This window comes from Dendrobates tinctorius, unplaced genomic scaffold (genome assembly GCF_039654945.1).
Source record: "Dendrobates tinctorius isolate UK_male_01 unplaced genomic scaffold, ASM3965494v1 ptg000093l, whole genome shotgun sequence".
NCBI classification, from domain to species: domain Eukaryota; kingdom Metazoa; phylum Chordata; class Amphibia; order Anura; family Dendrobatidae; genus Dendrobates; species Dendrobates tinctorius.
In genome coordinates this window covers 13,499,594-13,517,959 of record NW_027361761.1, presented here as the reverse complement: position 1 = coordinate 13,517,959, position 18,366 = coordinate 13,499,594, and the positions used below count along the sequence as shown (strand labels likewise).

Sequence of the window (18,366 nt, the reverse complement as noted above, 5' to 3'; positions counted from 1 at the left end):
TCCACATCACCATCCTCTTCACTATAAACCAGGACCTGTGGCCGAGTCACTAAGTATGGTGAGGTCACAGTGCACATCATGATGTCAAGGTGTCACGATGTTGCAATCTTACCAAGTGCAAAGACCCCCAAAGCCTAATTGTGACTGGAAGTCTCTGACCTACCATGCAGAGGTCATAGATATGGTGTGCTAAGGTGGAAAGAAAAGAACCAAATGGCAGACAATAAGCAGAGGAGCAAACAATGACCCGAGCACAGAACACATGATAAATGGCAAATTCCTAGTATTCACTACCTAGGATTGGGTAAATACTCTATGGAGCTCCTCCTAACTAAGAAACACAAAAAATGCCAATGGAGCCAATAATCCATAATAAAGAGTCTGCATGATTATATAAAGTATGAAAGTATTTTTAATTATATAAATATAAATAAGCAAACAACAATTATTTAATACATGTGATAACCAAAAACAGAGATCAGATGGTGTAGGTCAAGGTACACCGGTTAAGAACAAAGCGTACTTCTATATGGACCCATAACACGGGCAAGAAATCCCCACCCAGAGATGTAATTACATTGTGATACGTTCACATCTTATATAATGCTAGTGCCATGTTGAACATCACTGAATGAACAGAGGAGGGGAAGGGGGGAGGGGAAAAGGGGGGACCACGCCATACTAAATCCCTACCACAGTGATTCCATCCTGCAACTTGTAACAGTATGTCAACTTCCATCAGGTATTTCTACTGCTGAAAATAACCACAGTGAAAAAAGGGACATCCGGTTTCCCTTCCCCCCAAAGAAGCAACCGCGAAACGCGCATAGGGGCGCGTACTCAGTCATGGACTCTAGCACAGGTAACTGACCATCAGATCGTCTATATCCCCTTTACTTCCCTTTACTCTGTTCAACATGGCACTAGCATTATATAAGATGTGAACGTATCATATGTAATTACATCTCTGGGTGGGGATTTCTTGCCCGTGTTATGGGTCCATGTAGAAGTATGTTCTGTTCTTAAACGGTGACCCTTGACCTACACCATCTGATCTCTGTTTTTGGTTATCATTGGCCTTTTTTGTGCTTCTTAATAAGCAGAGGAGCATCCAGAGAGGAGAGCAGTGACGTGAGTATTAGTTTTTTACATTTAACAGGTGCTAAATGGTTAAAAAAAATGGCAGCCAACCTTTTTTTTTTGTGAATCAAATTGCAAAGTGTTCACATTTGAATGGAACCGTGAATTTCAGAAACGGAATCCTAAACTGATCAATCAGCTCATCTCTAGTTGCCAGCCTAAAGCATCTTCCACAAGTGGTAGAGGTGACAAGTGGGCTTGTTTTCCTATTTTACATATACTTGGATATCTAAAAATGGCAGACTCACCGTGTTCCAAAGAAAATTGTCCTTTATTTTTTGTGCACAGGTATGTCATAAATTATATATATATATACACTCACTGGCCACTTTATTAGGTACACCATGCTAGTAACGGGTTGGACCCCCTTTTGCCTTCAGAACTGCCTCAATTCTTCGTGGCAGAGATTCAACAAGGTGCTGGAAGCATTCCTCAGAGATTTTGGACCATATTGACATGATGGCATCACACAGTTGGCGCAGATTTGTCGGCTGCACATCCCTGATGCGAATCTCCCGTTCCACCACATCCCAAAGATGCTCTATTGGATTGAGATCTGGTGACTGAGGAGGCCATTTGAGTACAGTAAACTCATTGTCATGTTCAAGAAACCAATCTGAGATGATTCGAGCTTTATGACATGGCGCATTATCCTGCTGAAAGTAGCCATCAGATGCCTGTTCTTAGCTGAGAGGAGTGGTACCCAGTGTGGTCTTCTGCTGCTGTAGCCCATCTGCCTCAAAGTTCGACGCACTGTGCGTTCAGAGATGCTCTTCTGCCTACCTTGGTTGTAACGGGTGGCAATTTGAGTCACTGTTGCCTTTCTATCAGCTCGAACCAGTCTGCCCATTCTCCTCTGACCTCTGGCATCAACAAGGCATTTCCGGCCACAGAACTGCCGCTCACTGGATTTTTTTTCTTTTTCGGACCATTCTCTGTAAACCCTAGAGATGGTTGTGCGTGAAAATCCCAGTAGATCAGCAGTTTCTGAAATACTCAGACCAGCCCTTCTGGCACCAACAATCATGCCACGTTCAAAGGCACTCAAATCACTTTTCTTCCCCATACTGATGCTCGGTTTGAACTGCAGGAGATTGTCTTGACCATGTCTACATGCCTAAATGCACTGAGTTGCCGCCATGTGATTGGCTGATTAGAAATTAAGTCTTAACACACAGTTGGACAGGTGTACCTAATAAAGTGGCCAGTGAGTGTACATATATATAATTGAATGTATGTGTGTGTCACCAACCAATCACGAAGCATCTTTCATTTCACCAGAGCTGTTTAAATTAAGCTGAGCTGTGAGTGGTTGCTATGAGCAACAGTTTTCCCACTCCAGAAAACACCTCAGCAGACACTGACTGGGTGGGAGAAATCTAGCATCCCTTGGGACATAAGCTCCCAGCCATTGTCTGCCCCCCAGAAAGGAGCAGAGAGAACATGACAGAAATGAATCCCCCTCCCTGCCCATATACACATCACACATCCTCCACCCCATAGGCACATCTTCCCTCTTAAATGGATCTCCGGTATGGAAGTCAGGGCAAATCCATCTAGCGCTTTGGATTTTACCCCAGGGTCTCTTAACCCCTTAATCCCATGTGATGTACTATCCCGTCCATGTGCCCTGGGACTTAATTCCCAGGGACGGGATAGTACGTCACAGCGATCAGCGGCGCCCACGTGGTGAGCGCCGCTGATCGCGGCCGGGTGTCAGCTGATTATCACAGCTGACACCCGGCACAATGTGTCAGGGGCGGTCACGGACCGCCCCTGACACGTTAACCCCTTGCACACCGCGATCAAACATGATCGCGGTGTACCGGGGGTTAAAGGGAAGCATCGGCAGGGAGGGGGCTCCCTCCACACTTCCCTGAGCCCCCCACCGCAGAGCAATGTGCAGCGCTGCTGCGGGGGTCTCTTTCCCTACAGGTCCCCGGATCCAAGATGACGACGGGGACCTTCGGGCGCCTGTAGAGAGCTGACTTCCTCAGTGCCTGCAAATCGCAGGCATGAGGAAGTCTGCGTCTATGCCTGTAACAGATCGCTGATCTGTCACAGTGATCTGTGATGTGACAGATCAGCGATCTGTCACAGGACAGTGATGTCCACCCTAGGACAACCTAATAAAGTTAAAAAAAAATAAGTGTAAAAATAACTTTAAAAAAATCGCTAAATAAATTAGAAAAAAAAAATATTCCCCAATAAATTCATTTTTTGGAAATAAAAAAAGAAAAAAACTATAGAAGTACACATATTTGGTATCGCCGCGTCCGTAACGACCCGCCCTATAAAACTGTCCCATTAGTTAACACCTTTAGCAAACCCCTTAAAAAATAAAAATAAAAAACGAAGCAAAAAATTATGATTTATTATCACACCGCCAAAAAAACAGTGCAATAACGCACGATCAAAAAGACGCATATAAATATCCATGGTACCGCTGAGAACGTCATCTTGTCCTGCAAAATTCGAGCTACCATACAGAGTCATCACCAAAAATTAAAAAAGTTATAGCTCGCAGAATAAAGTGATGCAAAAATAATTATTTTTTATATAAAATAGTTTTCATTGCATAAAACCGCCAAAACATAAAAAAAGACATAAATGAGGTATTGCTGTAACCGTACTGACCCTAAGAATAAAAGTACTTTATCAATTTTACCATACGTGGAACGGTGTAAACGCACCCCCCCAAAAGAAATTCATGAAAAGCTGGTTTTTGTTCTTTCTGCGTCCCAAAAATCGGAATAAAAAGCGATAAAAAAATGTAATGTGCTTGAAAATGGCACCAATAAAAACGTCAACTCGTCCTGCAAAAAATAAGACCTCACATGACTCGGTGGGTCAAAATATGGAAAAATTATAGCTCTCAATATGTGGTGATGCACAAACTATTTTTACAATAAAAAGCGTCTTTTAGCGTGCGACAGCTGCCAAACATAAAAACCCGCTATAAATAGTAAATCAAACCCCCCGTTATCACCCCCTTAGTTAGGGAAAAATAATAAAATTTAAAGAAAATGTATATATTTCCATTTTTCCATTAGGGTTAGGGTTAGGGCTAGGGTTAGGGCTAGGGTTAGGGCTAGGGTTAGGGCTGAGATTAGGGTTAGGGGTGTGTTGGGGTTAGGGTTGGAGTTATAATTGGGGTGTTTCCACCGTTTGGGCACATCAGGTGCTCTCCAAATGCAACATGGCATCGGATCTCAATTCCAGCCAATTCTGCATTGAAGAAGTCAAATGGTGCTCCTTCCCTTGCAAGCTCTGCCATGCACCCAAACAGTGTTTTACCCCCACATATAGGGTATCAGCCTACTCAGAACAAATTGCAAAACAACTTTTGGGGTCCAATTTCTCCTGTTACCCTTAGGAAAATAAAAAATTGGGGGCAAAAATATCATTTTTGTGGAAAAAAATGATTTTTTTATTTTCACGCCTGGGCGTTATAATCTTCTGTGAATCACTTGGGGGTTCAAAGTGCTCACCACACATCTAGATAACTTCCGTGGGGGATCTAGTTTCCAAAATGGGGTCACTTGTGGGGAGTTTCAATAGTTTAGATACATCAGGGGCTCTCCAAACGCACATGACACCCGCAGACTATTCCATCAAAGTCTGCATTCCAAAACGTCACTACTTCCCTTCCGAGTCCCGACGTGTGCCCATACAGTAGTTTTCTCCCACATATGAGGTATCAGCATACTCAAGACAAATTGGACAACAACATTTGGGGTCCAATTTCTCCTGTTACCCTTGGGAAAATAAAAAAATTGGGGACTAATTGATCATGTTTGTGGAAAAAATACGATTATTTTATTTTCATGCCCGGGCATTATAAACTTCTGTGAAGCTCTTGGGGGTTCAAAGTGCTCACCACACATCTAGATAAGTTCCGTAGGGGGTCTAGTTTCCAAAATAGGGTCACTTGTGGGGGGTTTCCACTGTTTATGTACATCAGGGGCTCTCCAAAAGCAACATGACACCCGCAGACCATTCCATCAAAGTCTGCATTCCAAAACATCACCACTTCCCTTCCGAGCCCTGTCGTGTGCCCATACAGTAGTTTTCTTCCACATATGAGGTATCAACGTACTCAGGATAAATTGGACAACAACCTTTGGGGTCCAATTTCTCTTGGTACCCTTGGGAAAATAAAAAAATTGGTGACTAAAAGATCATGTTTGTGGAAAAATTATGATTTTTTTATTTTCACGCACAGGCATTATAAACTTCTGTGAAGCACTGGGGGGTTCAAAATTCTCACCACACATCTAGATAAGTTCCTTGGGGGGTCTAGTTTCCAAAATGTTGTCATTTGTGGGGGTTTCCACTGTTTTGGTACATCAGGGGTTTTCCAATCGCAACATGGTGTCCGGTCTCAATTCCAGCCAAAAACGTCAAATGGCGCTGCTTCCCTTCCGAGCTCTGTCATGCGCCCAAATAGTAGTTTACCCCCACATATGGGGTATCAGCGTACTCAGGACAAATTGCAGAATAACTTTTAGGGTCCTGTTACCCTTGGGAAAATAAAAATTGGGGGTGAAAAGATCATTTTTGCGGAAAAATATGATTTTAATTGCACCGCTGTACGTTATAAACTTCTGTGAAGCCCTTGTGGGTTCAAAGTTCTCACTACATATCTAGATAAGTTCCTTGGGGGGTCTAGTTTCCAAAATGGGGTCATTTGTGGGGGGTTTCCACTGTTTAGGTACATCAGGGGCTCTCCAAAAGCGACATGGCGTCCGATCTGAATTCCAGCCAATTTTGCATTGAAAAAGTCAAAGGGCGCTCCTTCCCTTCTGAGCTCTGCCATGCGCCGAAACAGTGGTTCCCCCCACATATCAGGTATCAGCGTACTCAGGGCAAACTGCACAATAACTTTTGTAGTCCAATTTCTCCTGTCACCCTTGGTAAAATAAAAAAAATTGAACCTGAAGTATTTTTTTTGTGAAAAAAAGTTAAATGTTCATTTTTTTTTAAATATTCAAAAAATTCCTGTGACGCACCTAAAGGGTTAATAAACTTCTTGAATGTGGTTGAGCACCTTAAGGGGTGCAGTTTTTAGAATGGTGTCACTTTTGGGTATTTTCTATCATATAGACCCCGCAAAGTGGTTTCAAATGTGATGTGGTCCGTAAAAATAAAATGGTGTTGCAAAAATGAGAAATCGCTGGTCAATTTTTAACCCTTATAACTTCCTGACAAAAAAAAATTTTGGTTCCAAAATTGTGCTGATGTAAAGTAAACATGTGGGAAATGTTACTTATCCGTTGTTTGTGTGCTGTATCTCTGTGATTTAAGGGCATACAAATTCAAAGTTGGAAAATTGCGAAATTTTCAAAATTTTCACCAAATTTCCATTTTTTTCACAAATAAACGCAAGTTATTTGAATGAAATTTTACCACTAACATGAAGTACAATATGTCATGAGAAAACAGTGTCAGAATCACCGGGATCCATGTAAGCGTTTCAGAGTTATTACCTCATAAAAGGACAGTGGTCAGAATTGTAAAAATTGTCCGGGTCATGAACGTGCAAACCACCCTTGGGGCTTAAGGGGTTAAAGGGATCATAGGTATGGAAGTTAGAGCAATTCCACTAAGTGCTCTGGTTCTGACCTCAGGCCCCTCTTAAAGGGATCCCCGGTACGGAAGTGAGGGCAAATCCACTCTGCGCTTTGGTACTGACCCCAGGCTCTCCTAAAGGGATCTCCTGTAGAGAAGTTAGGGTAAATCCCTCAGTGCTCTGATTCTGACCCCATGCTTCTATTAAAGGGATCATTGGTATGGAAGTAAGAGCAAAATCATCCAGCGCTTTGTTTCTAACCCAAGGCCTCTCTTAAAGGGATCTCCGGTATGGAAGTAAGGGCAATTCCACTCAGCAATCTGGTTCTGACCCCAGGCTCTCTTAAAGGGATCTCCTGTATGGAAGTTAGGGCAAATCCCTCAGCGCTCTGGTTCTAATCCCAGGCTCCCTTAAAGGGATCCCCAGTATGGAAGTGAGAGCAATTCCACTCAGCACTTGTGTTCTGACCCAAGTCTCTCTTAAATGGATCATTGATATGGAAGTTAGGGCAATTCTACTCAGTACTCTGGTTCTGACCCCAGGCCCCTCTTAAAGGGATCCCTGGAATGGAAGTGAGGGCAAATCCATTCTGCACTTTGGCACTGACCGCAGACCTCTCTTAAAGGGATCTCCGTTATGAAAGTTAGGGTAAATCCCTCAGTGCTCTGATTCTCACCCTAGGCTTCCATTAAGGGGATCATTGGTATTGAAGTCAGGGCAAATCCATTCAGCACTCTGGTTCTGACCCCAGGCTGACAGGATGATGTGGGATATTAGGGGTAATTGTCCGGTTGCTATGGCTGACGAAATGATGAGGGATATTAGGGATAGTAGTCCGATGGCTTTGACGGGATGATGTGGGATATTAGTAGTCCGGTGGCCCTGGTTGACGGGACGATGTCAGATATTAGAGGTGGTAGCCTGGTAGCTCTGGTTGATGGGATGATGTGGGATATTATAGTGAATGTGGATATGCGGCGTGGGCGGGGCTCTACACTCAGCTTTATATATATAGATATAATCATTATAATTTGTTATAACTAACCATAGTTAGTTACTGTACCCGGGCAGCAGCGGGCTCTTCAGCTAGTCTTTATATAAAGATGAAAATAAACGTGGCACACACCAATAATCATTGCTTCTTTTACAATTCCAAGTTTGAGTTTTAAGACAAGGCTTGGGGAGGACTCATTTTTCCTACCCCGGTATGACGGTCGTTTCTCAAATTAATTTCTATTATACAAATGAACAGTCTAGAAACCGATGAATAGAAAATTGATATTTGATATTTAAACGTTGTTTCCAGGGAAAAGCTGAAGACATTAAATATTTCAACAATGAGAATTTGATTTCTCTGGTGGCAGATTTGTTTGGGGCTGGAATGGAGACTACGTCAACCACATTGAGATGGGGGATTCTGCTCATGATGAAATATCCTGAAATTCAAAGTAAGATCTATCATTTCAAACATGTAGACATTTTTACTATATAATTTTTCAAACATGCCATTAAGAAATGTAGAAGAAACCACAGGCTAGATAGAATCCTTTTGTCTTAAAACATTTGCTAAGACATATAGGCCCACATTTTGCTAGAGAGCAAAAGTAGATGCAGAGGCAAAATGTGAAATCCCAAATGTAAAATCTATTAAAATTCACTCCCTGGTTTTATTTATTGCAATGAGGTCTTTGGGACACTCTAGAATCCAGAGTCTTGTTGCTACAGTCCCGATTGCTATGCTCTTGCCCAAAAGGTGTTTGATTTATGTCACAGCTGTGCTCAAAGTTTACATACCCGGCAGAATTTTTGCTTTCTTGGCCTTTTTTCAGAAAATATGAATGATTTCATCAAAACTTCTTCTCCACTCATGGTTAGTGGTTGGGTGAAGCCATTTATTGTCAAACTACTTTGTTTTCTCTTTTAAAATCATAATGACAACCCTAAACATCCAAATGACCCTGGTCAAAAGTTGACATACCCTGGTGATTTTGGCCTGATAACATGCACAGAAGTTGTCACAATTTTTTTTGTTTTGGGTTGTCATTATGATTTAAAAAGAGAAAACACAGTAGTTTGACAATAAATGGCTTTACCCAACCACTGACCATGTGTGGAGAAAAAGTTTCGGTGTTATCATTCATATTCTCTGAAAAAAAGCCAAGAAAGCAAACATTCTGTGGGGTATATAAACTTTTGAGCACAACTGTATATGAAATGCGTGAACATTTATCTTCCTATAACATAAACCAAACATCTTTTGGGCAAGAGCATAGCAATCGTGACTGTAGTAACAAGACTCTGGATCCTAGAGTGTCCCATTAGTATATTTGCTAATTTTTAGTTCTCGATTATCAGACAATAGTATTAAAGATAATGGAGACTTTGAGGTGGGATAGACCATAAAAATATATTTAAGATATATTTGAGGTATATTTGGAAATATGCAATAATGGTCTGTAATTATTGTGCAGGTTGCTAACTTTTTTATTTATATATATATAAAGCTGAGTGTATGCATGTGTGTGTATGTATCAAGCCATGCCCACTCCACATAGTGCCGCCTACTTGCTGTTGGAGAGTGAGGTTGGGAAAGTGTGGGACACGGGTGGAGAGCGGAGTTGCAAGGGAGAGAGCGGAACATGGATGGAGAGCAGGGCTGTGGAGGGATAAATCGGGACAGCGTGTGGAGAGTAGGGCTGTAGAGGAAGAGAGCGGGGATGTGGAGGGAGAGAGCGGGGCTGTGGAGGGAGAGCGGGACATGGATGGAGAGTGGGACTGCGGAGGGATAGAAAGGACGGCACATGGAAAGCGGGGCTGCAGAGGGAGAGAGCGGGACTGTGGGTGGAAAACAAGGTTGCAGAAGGAGAGAGCGTGATGAAGGGCGGAGAGCGGGGATGTTAAGGCAGAGAGCGGGATCTGGGTGGAGAGCTGGGCTGCTGAGGGAGAGCACAGGACGGCCAGTGGAGACTGGGGCTGCAGAGGAAAAGAGAGGGACGGCGAGTGGAGAGTGGGGCTGCAGAAGGAGAAAGCGGGATGGCCAGTGGAGACAGGGGCTGCTGAGGGAGAGAATGGGGCTGTGGAGGAAGAATGCGGGAGAGTGGGACTTCGGAAGGAGAGAGCATGATGGTGGATGGAGAGCTGGGCTGTGGAGAGAGACAGCGGGGCTGCGGAGCGAAAGCGGGGCTGCTGAAGAAGAGAGTGGGATGGCCAGTGGAGACAGGTGCTGTGGAGGAAGAGAGTGGTACGGTGGATGGAGAGCGGGGCCGCTGAGGGAGAATGCGGAAAGGCTGGTGGAGAGCTGGGTTTCAGAGGGAGAGAGCGGGACGGCGAGTAGAGAGCGGGGCTGTGGAGGGAGGGAGCTGGACGGTATATATCCGCTGTGGCTTATACTACTATATTATATATCCCCTGTGGCTGATACTTAAAGGAGGAGCTTGAGGTGCAGGAGGAGGCTGTGTAAAAAGCAGAAGCATGAGGTGTATCAATACTTGGTTACGCATTTAGTTAATTTGTGTTGCAAATCTGTAGAGTTGAATATCTGATGAGAAATATTTTTATGTGCAATATAATCATTATAATGTGTTATAACTAACCACAGTTAGTTACTATGCACGGGCAGCGCCGGGCTCTTCAGCGAGTATATATGTAGGTCTCTATCATGACAGAGAAAGTTCAAAGTGAAATTGAGCGAGTAATTGGATCCGCCCAACCTCAAATGGAGCATCGGAAAGAAATGCCGTATACAGACGCCGTCATTCATGAGATTCAGAGGTTTGGAGACATTGCACCGACTGCTGTTCCACATGCAACTTCTCAAGATGTCACCTTCAGAGGATATTTTATTCCAAAGGTACTATAAGAGCTGTCATCTGTTTTATCTGGTTGGACCATTTTATAAAATGGTGACATGAGAACCTGCCATTGACCTAAACCCTAACATTAAGACTATTCATAAAGGCACACGTAGTGCAGTACATCAAATATCTTTCTTTTATAGATGGGGCCAAACACAACTTTTATTTGTAAACTATATTATTGGATAATGTGGCAAAATAGTGGCTGAAGTCCATCCTGTATTCCTATCAAGAAAATCTTTTTTGAAGTAATTGCCAATTTTTCTGTGTAGGGAAAGAGATCCCCCTCTTTACCCCTGATATGATGATCAAAATACATTTCTTATCAGCGAAATCTATCTTTTTCTACACCTGGTCTGAACTTTCATTCTCAAAAATCTCAATTCTTTGGTCTAAAATGAAGATTTTCAGAGAGATTTTCCCTTTACTGAGACAAGAGATGACAGTTGGTGTTGTAAGATATCGCTTATTGCTTATTGTTAGTGTTGGGGAACACTCACTTGGCAGCGGATTCACAGCACACAGGAACACTTTCCATTTAAACAATCTATGTGGTTTATTATACAGCATAAACCATAAAACACAACAGTCTTACCTCAGACAGGTCAGTGTTCATTTTAGGGCTCCACTCTCTCAGCCCTGTGGCCACACAGGCTGTGCCATGTCCAGTAAACAGGCTCTATTGCCTCAACATAGTTATTTCCCCCTTTCCGGGGTTACCTCTTAGGAGCTCCTGCTCCAGATGCCGGCTCCATAGTCTAAACTCTGTCTCTTTCGGACCTCCGTCAGTATCACTCACGTTTGTCAGGGATTCTATCAGGACAACATCAATTGTTTGAGGTTTGCTTGAGCTTAGGGCATTCTGAAGTTTCATTTCAGATTATTGTTTTCCCTCCTGTCTGAATAGGGACTGGTAGGGGAGTGAGGGATAGTCCACGTTGAGTGGGGGCGCCAATTCTCGTTTTTAGGGTGCCAACCTCCATGGCTAGGAAGGTATCAGTGAGCCTTAAAGTAGGGCTATGTAGCATCCCAGCGTAGGTCTGGTTATTTTTCTCATTGGCCATTTTTCACTGGGATAGGTGTTTTTTAATGTATAAAATAAATAATTCGTTTTAAGGGATTTATATGTTCGCACAAGCTGCCGAACTAGGATCACCATCCCAGACAATGCCTTGCTCACTAGGCCGCCTAACAGTTTCAGATCCTCAGCCAGGAAGTACCTTCCCAATGCAGAGCCGTCACTGACTCTGGAAACACGGCCTCTCTGTGTGCTGATCAGGACTTCTGTCTCCACTTGGAACCGTCCAACACACAGGCCAGCAGGTCCAAAGCCTCCATGTGCTCTTCAGGGAGGTAGCACACCTTCCAACACATAGGCCTTCCAGGACCTTCCACATGAACCAATCAGGTCCATACACTCTCCCCATGTGACCTGACCTCAGGCACATTATATGGTCGATAACCACACCCACCGGTGATGTATGGATCACATAGTTATGACCTCACTAAAGTTCTATTTCACACAGCCACACACACACAGGCTTCATCCTGAGCGTTCAGACACACGCCCCTGGGTGGGTTTGTAGGTGACTGGTCTCACCCACCTCACCATTTTCCCTATTACAATGAAGGAACGCTTGCATGCATGTCCTATACAGCGCCCCCTAGCTGTCACAGGCCTCACTACATCACAGTGCTCATAATTTTCTTCTGTCTGTGACGACCCCTAGCTCTTCTTCTTTCGATAGAAATTTAAAAGCACCAACTATAATCTCCTACTCTAGTATTTGGAAAATCTGACTACACTAAATACATATTTAACCCACAAATTGCATCGAGGAGGAGAAAGAAGCAGACTCATATACACTCACTGGCCACTTTATTAGGTACACCATGCTAGTAAGGGGTTGGACCCCCTTTTGCCTTCAGAACTGCCTCAATTCTTCGTGGCAGAGATTCAACAAGGTGCTGGAAGCATTCCTCAGAGATTTTGGACCATATTGACATGATGGCATCACACAGTTGGCGCAGATTTGTCGGCTGCACATCCCTGATGCGAATCTCCCGTTCCACCACATCCCAAAGATGCTCTATTGGATTGAGATCTAGTGACTGAGGAGGCCATTTGAGTACAGTAAACTCATTGTCATGTTCAAGAAACCAATCTGAGATGATTCGAGCTTTATGACATGGCACATTATCCTGCTGAAAGTAGCCATCAGATGTTGGGTACATTGTGGTCATAAAGGGATGGACATGGTCAGCAACAATACTCAGGTAGGCTGTGGCGTTGCAACGATGCTCAATTGGTACCAAGGGGCCCAAAGAGTGCCCAGAAAAAATTCCCCACACCATGACACCACCACCACCAGCCTGAACCGTTGATACAAGGCAGGATGGATCCATGCTTTCATGTTGTTTACGCCAAATTCTGACCCTACCATCCGAATGTCGCAGCAGAAATCGAGACTCATCAGACCAGGCAACGTTTTTCCAATCTTCTACTGTCCAATTTCGATGAGCTTGTGCAAATTGTAGCCTCAGTTTCCTGTTCTTAGCTGAGAGGAGTGGTACCCAGTGTGGTCTTCTGCTGCTGTAGCCCATCTGCCTCAAAGTTCGACGCACTGTGCGTTCAGAGATGCTCTTCTGCCTACCTTGGTTGTAACGGGTGGCAATTTGAGTCACTGTTGCCTTTCTATCAGCTCGAACCAGTCTGCCCATTCTCCTCTGACCTCTGGCATCAACATGGCATTTCCGGCCACAGAACTGCCGCTCACTGGATTTTTTTTCTTTTTCGGACCATTCTCTGTAAACCCTAGAGATGGTTGTGCGTGAAAATCCCAGTAGATCAGCAGTTTCTGAAATTCTCAGACCAGCCCTTCTGGCACCAACAATCATGCCACGTTCAAAGGCACTCAAATCACCTTTCTTCCCCATACTGATGCTCGGTTTGAACTGCAGGAGATTGTCTTGACCATGTCTACATGCCTAAATGCACTGAGTTGCCGCCATGTGATTGGCTGATTAGAAATTAAGTCTTAACACACAGTTGGACAGGTGTACCTAATAAAGTGGCCAGTGAGTGTATATCACAATGTTACTTATTTTCATATGTAATATTAATTTTTGAAATAATAATTCCGCTTGATAGTTACTCTAAGCTCTTTCCAACTGTAATTGATTTAGTTTTTAACTTCTTAACCATGAACCTACATATTGTACAGATTAGCTGACTTTTTTTTCTTCCAGGGAGCCACTGTAATCACACTGATTCATTCCGCTCTCAGAGATAAGGATTACTTTGAAAAACCAGAAGAATTTTATCCGGAACATTTTCTTGACTCTGCTGGAAACTTTACGAAGAACGAAGCCTTCATACCGTTCTCCATAGGTAACATTAATAATAAATGACTTATTTTTGGAGGGATCAGGTCAGTGTATTAATAATATAATCATTAATAACAATGCAAATATGGGGATTTGTGAGCACTGTACAATGTGAGGTCAATTCCGTCCACAAAAACAAAACTTGTCAAGATATTAAACTTGTATTTTTCTTTCTATAGTTTAGTGATGTAAAAATAGTCAGGAATTTGTAAAAAAAAAAATTGGTTTCTGTTGCCAGACCTATAACATTTTTATTCTTCTATTGATCGAGCTGTGAGAAGATTTGCTTTTTTGTGTGGTGAGCGGTAGCTTTAATTGCTGGGCTACATGCATTGTTTTGATTATTTTTTATTGCATTTTTGGGGGGAATAGGGTTATAGAAAATGGCAATTATAATATTTTGCTGCTGAACTTCATAAGAGGCTGAAGATGGAAGCAACCCCTCTTCAACTCCTGGATGACATCACTTAAGTAAAGATGGGCAAACTCGAACAGTAAAGTTCGGGGACAGTACCAAATACCTAGCATTCAGGCACAGACCCCGAACTTTGACTTTTCCAGGATGTCCTGTTACAGATCGGGTTAGGCACCCCAAACATCAGGTGTTTCCCATGCTGTCATCAGCGTGAAAGCACGAGAAACCCAGGTGGCTCTGATCAACGGTAAGATCATAACCACCGGTCAGAAAGCCACAGTTCCCACTCTGACAGATGACAGCGTGATCCAGCAGCTATGACTGGTGGTAAAAAAGTAACCTCCGTTCACACCCATCCACTGATAAGAGAGTTCTACTCCCATTATTCTGCGCCAGCTGTCAGAGATAACAGGGAGAACAGGCGTCGTCAGGGCCTGTGCCAAAAATATTTTTTTTTTTTTTAAAATGGCGTGGGGTGTCTTCTATATTTGATAGGCAGCGCAGGCAAAACTAACCCTCAGCTGTCAGTTTTATCTTGGTTATCAAGAATAGAGTGGTCCCAAGCCTTTTTTATTTATTTATTTTTAGCACAAGTTGTGGGTTTGCCTGCCCCGGTTATCAAAAATAGAAGAGACCTCACCCCAAGCCCTTGTCCCCCATATTCCTCACCTGTACAAAGCAAAGATTAGCAATACTGTCCCATGCCTTAATCCATCTCTGAAATAACTGGTTTACGATCTGAACGGTGCCATGATGCAATTTGCCATGATGCAATTGTCCAGGCTGAAAACCAGGACACAATAAGGTGCTTTGAGCGCAGCTTCATCGACGGGCAGTGACGTCACAGAGGTAACCGCCGATCAATCAAGGTGTGTTCTCAGGCTCACGTAACTGTGAGCCGAGATGATAAACTGCGGTGACCTCAATGAGATCATCGGGAGCACATGAGAATTTTCTCACGGTGCTCGCTGTGATCTCATGGAGGTCACCACAGTTCATTGTCTCGGCTCACAATGAAGTGCTGGTGGGAGCACGGATTCAGTGACTGGTGTTTACCTCTATGATGTCACCTCTCGTCCCTGAAGCTGGGCTCAGGGCATCTTATTGTGTCCTGGTTTTCAGCACGGAAGGGTAGCGTCATATTATACACAATAAAAAGTGAAAAAAAAAACGTTTTTAAAACCATGAAAAAAATAAAAAACACAAAAGTTCAAATCACCTTTTGTTGCACCACTAAAACAAAACAAAAGAATAATACACATATTTTGTATCGCTACGTTCAAAAAAGTCAGATTTAGCAAAATATAAAATAAAATTAATCCAATCGGTAAACGATGTAATGAGAAAAGCAAATCAAAACATCAGAATTACCGTATGGTTTTTTTTTGGCCATCGCAACACTACAAAAAATGATATCAGTAAAAATGACTGCTCAGATCGGAAAAAATAAGTCCTCACATGGCCTCATATCCCATCACATGAAAACTTTACAGTTCTTGGAAAATGGCAAATTAGGCAAACAGTTTTTGATTACAAAATACCTTTTTTTTCTTCACTTAAATGCTAAAAAAAACTTTACATGTGTGGTACCTGCATACTGATACTGACCTGCAAAATCATATTGCACCGTCAGTTTTACCATTTAATGAACCTTGTATATCAAATACGCAAAAAAAAAAAACAAGTGTGGAATTTCACTTTTTTGCAATTTCAACGCACTTGGAATTTTTTTTTCCCGCTTTCAAGTGCGTCACATGATAAAACGAATGGTGTTATTCAAAAGTACAACTCATCTTGCAAAAAACAAGCCCTCATATGGCTATGCGGATGGAAAAAATAAAAATAAAAAAAAAGTTAAAGCTCTTGGGAGAAGGGGGGAGGAGAGCAGAAAGCAAAAAGGAAATAATGGAAATTTGCAAAGTCGTGAAGAGATAATGGCGAGTGCCGGCTTGTCTGGAGAAAAATCAATAAATCCATATACAGAAATTGGGTAATCCTTGCCTAGTAAGGCTTAATAAGTTTTCATAAGTAGCAGACCCACAGGCCATTAATAGATATATTGCATACAGTGCTTGACAAAAGCATTGATTTTCCAAGGACTAACCTGCAAACCAGACTATAAAAGCGATGAAGTTTATTATGCAAGCATATCCAAAAGTGATCATCCTCAGTTATTCTGAAGGTATGCCCATTAGTGGTGAAAGAAATGTTGGTATGTACATAAGTTTGCAATCTGTACCATTCAATGGAGCAAATGTGGTCTCACCACTTAGATTCCGTGGTAGCTCCAATCCAATCATTTTAAGTGTAACTGATTAAAAAAAGACAATTTACGTCTGAATTCATTCATGTATTTATGTTTTTCCTTTCTAGGAAAAAGAAGTTGTGCTGGGGAGACCTTAGCTAAAATGGAGATATTTCTCTTCTTTACATCATTGTTGCAAAATTTCACATTCCATCCACCACCTGGAGCAAAACTGGACCTTACTCCTGCCATGGGGTCAACAAATGCCCCCCAATCTCATGAAATCTGTGCTGTATCTCGCAGATAGACTGTGATCACCGTCTGTCCTAATGTGAAGGATATGTCACGTCAATGGAAAAAAAAATAATTGTAACTGTTTCAACAACCGCAGTTTGGGATCTAAATTTTGTAATCTACCAGGATATCAGTAACATGGACATTTGATGGACAGAGGAGTTTCTGGGTTTTTTTTTTGTATGTCCCTTCCCCCATATTTATGATAGAGCCACAGTTCTTTTGTGCACACTGTAAGATGGCTCCCAGTAGTCACTCAACATTGTGTTTGGACCCCAGTAGTACCCACACACAGTATGCAAGGCCTAAATAGTCCCCCTACACTGTAAGCTTTGCTCTCAGTAGTCAAGTGGTCCTCCCACCCTGTATGGATAGCCACTAGTAGTCCCTCCCACACTGTATGCATGGCCCCCAATATTCTAGTAGTCCCCAAAAAGGTATGTATGTCCCCCAGTAGCCCTCCAACACTGTATGCATAACCGCCAGTATTTCCCCCACACTGCATGCATGACCTCCAGTAGCCCCAACACTGTTCACAGGGCCACAGTAGACCTCCACATTGTATGCATGGCCCCCAGTAGCCAAGTATGTGTGGACCCACAGGAGCCCTCCCAAGTTGTATACATAGCCCCCAGTTTCCCCCCACACTGTATGCATGGCCCCTAGTATTCCAGTAGCCATCTCACACTGTATGCATGGCCCCCAGTAGTCCCCCACATTGTATGTGTGGATACACAGGAGCTCTCTCAAATTGTCTTCATAGCCCTCAGTTTCCCCCCACACTATAAGCATGGCTCCTAGCATTCCAGTGGCCATCCCGCATTATATGCATGGCCCCCAGTAGTCCCTAAACAAGCACTATTAATATAAAATAAAAACATCTTATACTCACCTAACCATGGATGTTGAGGAGTCCACTGGCAGACAGGAGAAAAGCGTGGGTAGAGGAACGAGGTGATGTCATTGCGTCAGGGCATCCAGAGTCCCATTACCATCATCCCACCTCCCCGCCTCATTTGTGCATCTTCCTGCTTTTCTGTACACCACATGCTTAAATTGACCTGTGGTCTACAGATAGTGGAGGCTGGGCAGCAGTGCCGGCACATTGTGTCTCCCTGCTCTTCAGCAGAGTTTAACTGCACCATTACAGTGTAGAATATCTGTAGCTCTGGGTGGGAACCTGTGAACGTGGCGCCTGGGGCGATGGCACCCTCTGTCTGACCTGCTCTTTATTGATCTATATGAGACATCATGAATTGTGAGATCTGCTAATAGCACATTCAGTGAATCCTCATATAATTCCCAAAGGAACATTTTATTCCGTAGGACTGGATACAGATCTAACGAAACATGACATTTCCAATAAGTAGCTCTTCTACTTCTGAGCCAAGGCTATCAGAAAATCATCCCAAGGTAGAGATCTACTGGTCCTCAGTCTATAGGGTCTAATAGTTGGCCA

At 43.1% G+C, this 18,366-nt stretch overlaps 1 protein-coding gene across 1 annotated transcript in view; it reads left to right on the top strand.

Annotated features, from left to right (window-relative positions):
* LOC141098560 (cytochrome P450 2K4-like) overlaps positions 1-17,063 on the top strand; it is a 60,654-nt gene extending 43,591 nt beyond the window's left edge. The window contains exons 7-10 of the mRNA XM_073586457.1: positions 8,019-8,160; positions 10,378-10,562; positions 13,816-13,957; positions 16,742-17,063. Of these exons, the coding sequence (XP_073442558.1) occupies positions 8,019-8,160; positions 10,378-10,562; positions 13,816-13,957; positions 16,742-16,920 (648 nt within the window). The 3' untranslated portion in view covers positions 16,921-17,063. The remainder of the gene's footprint in view (positions 1-8,018; positions 8,161-10,377; positions 10,563-13,815; positions 13,958-16,741) is intronic.
* The last annotated feature ends 1,303 nt before the right edge of the window (positions 17,064-18,366 follow it).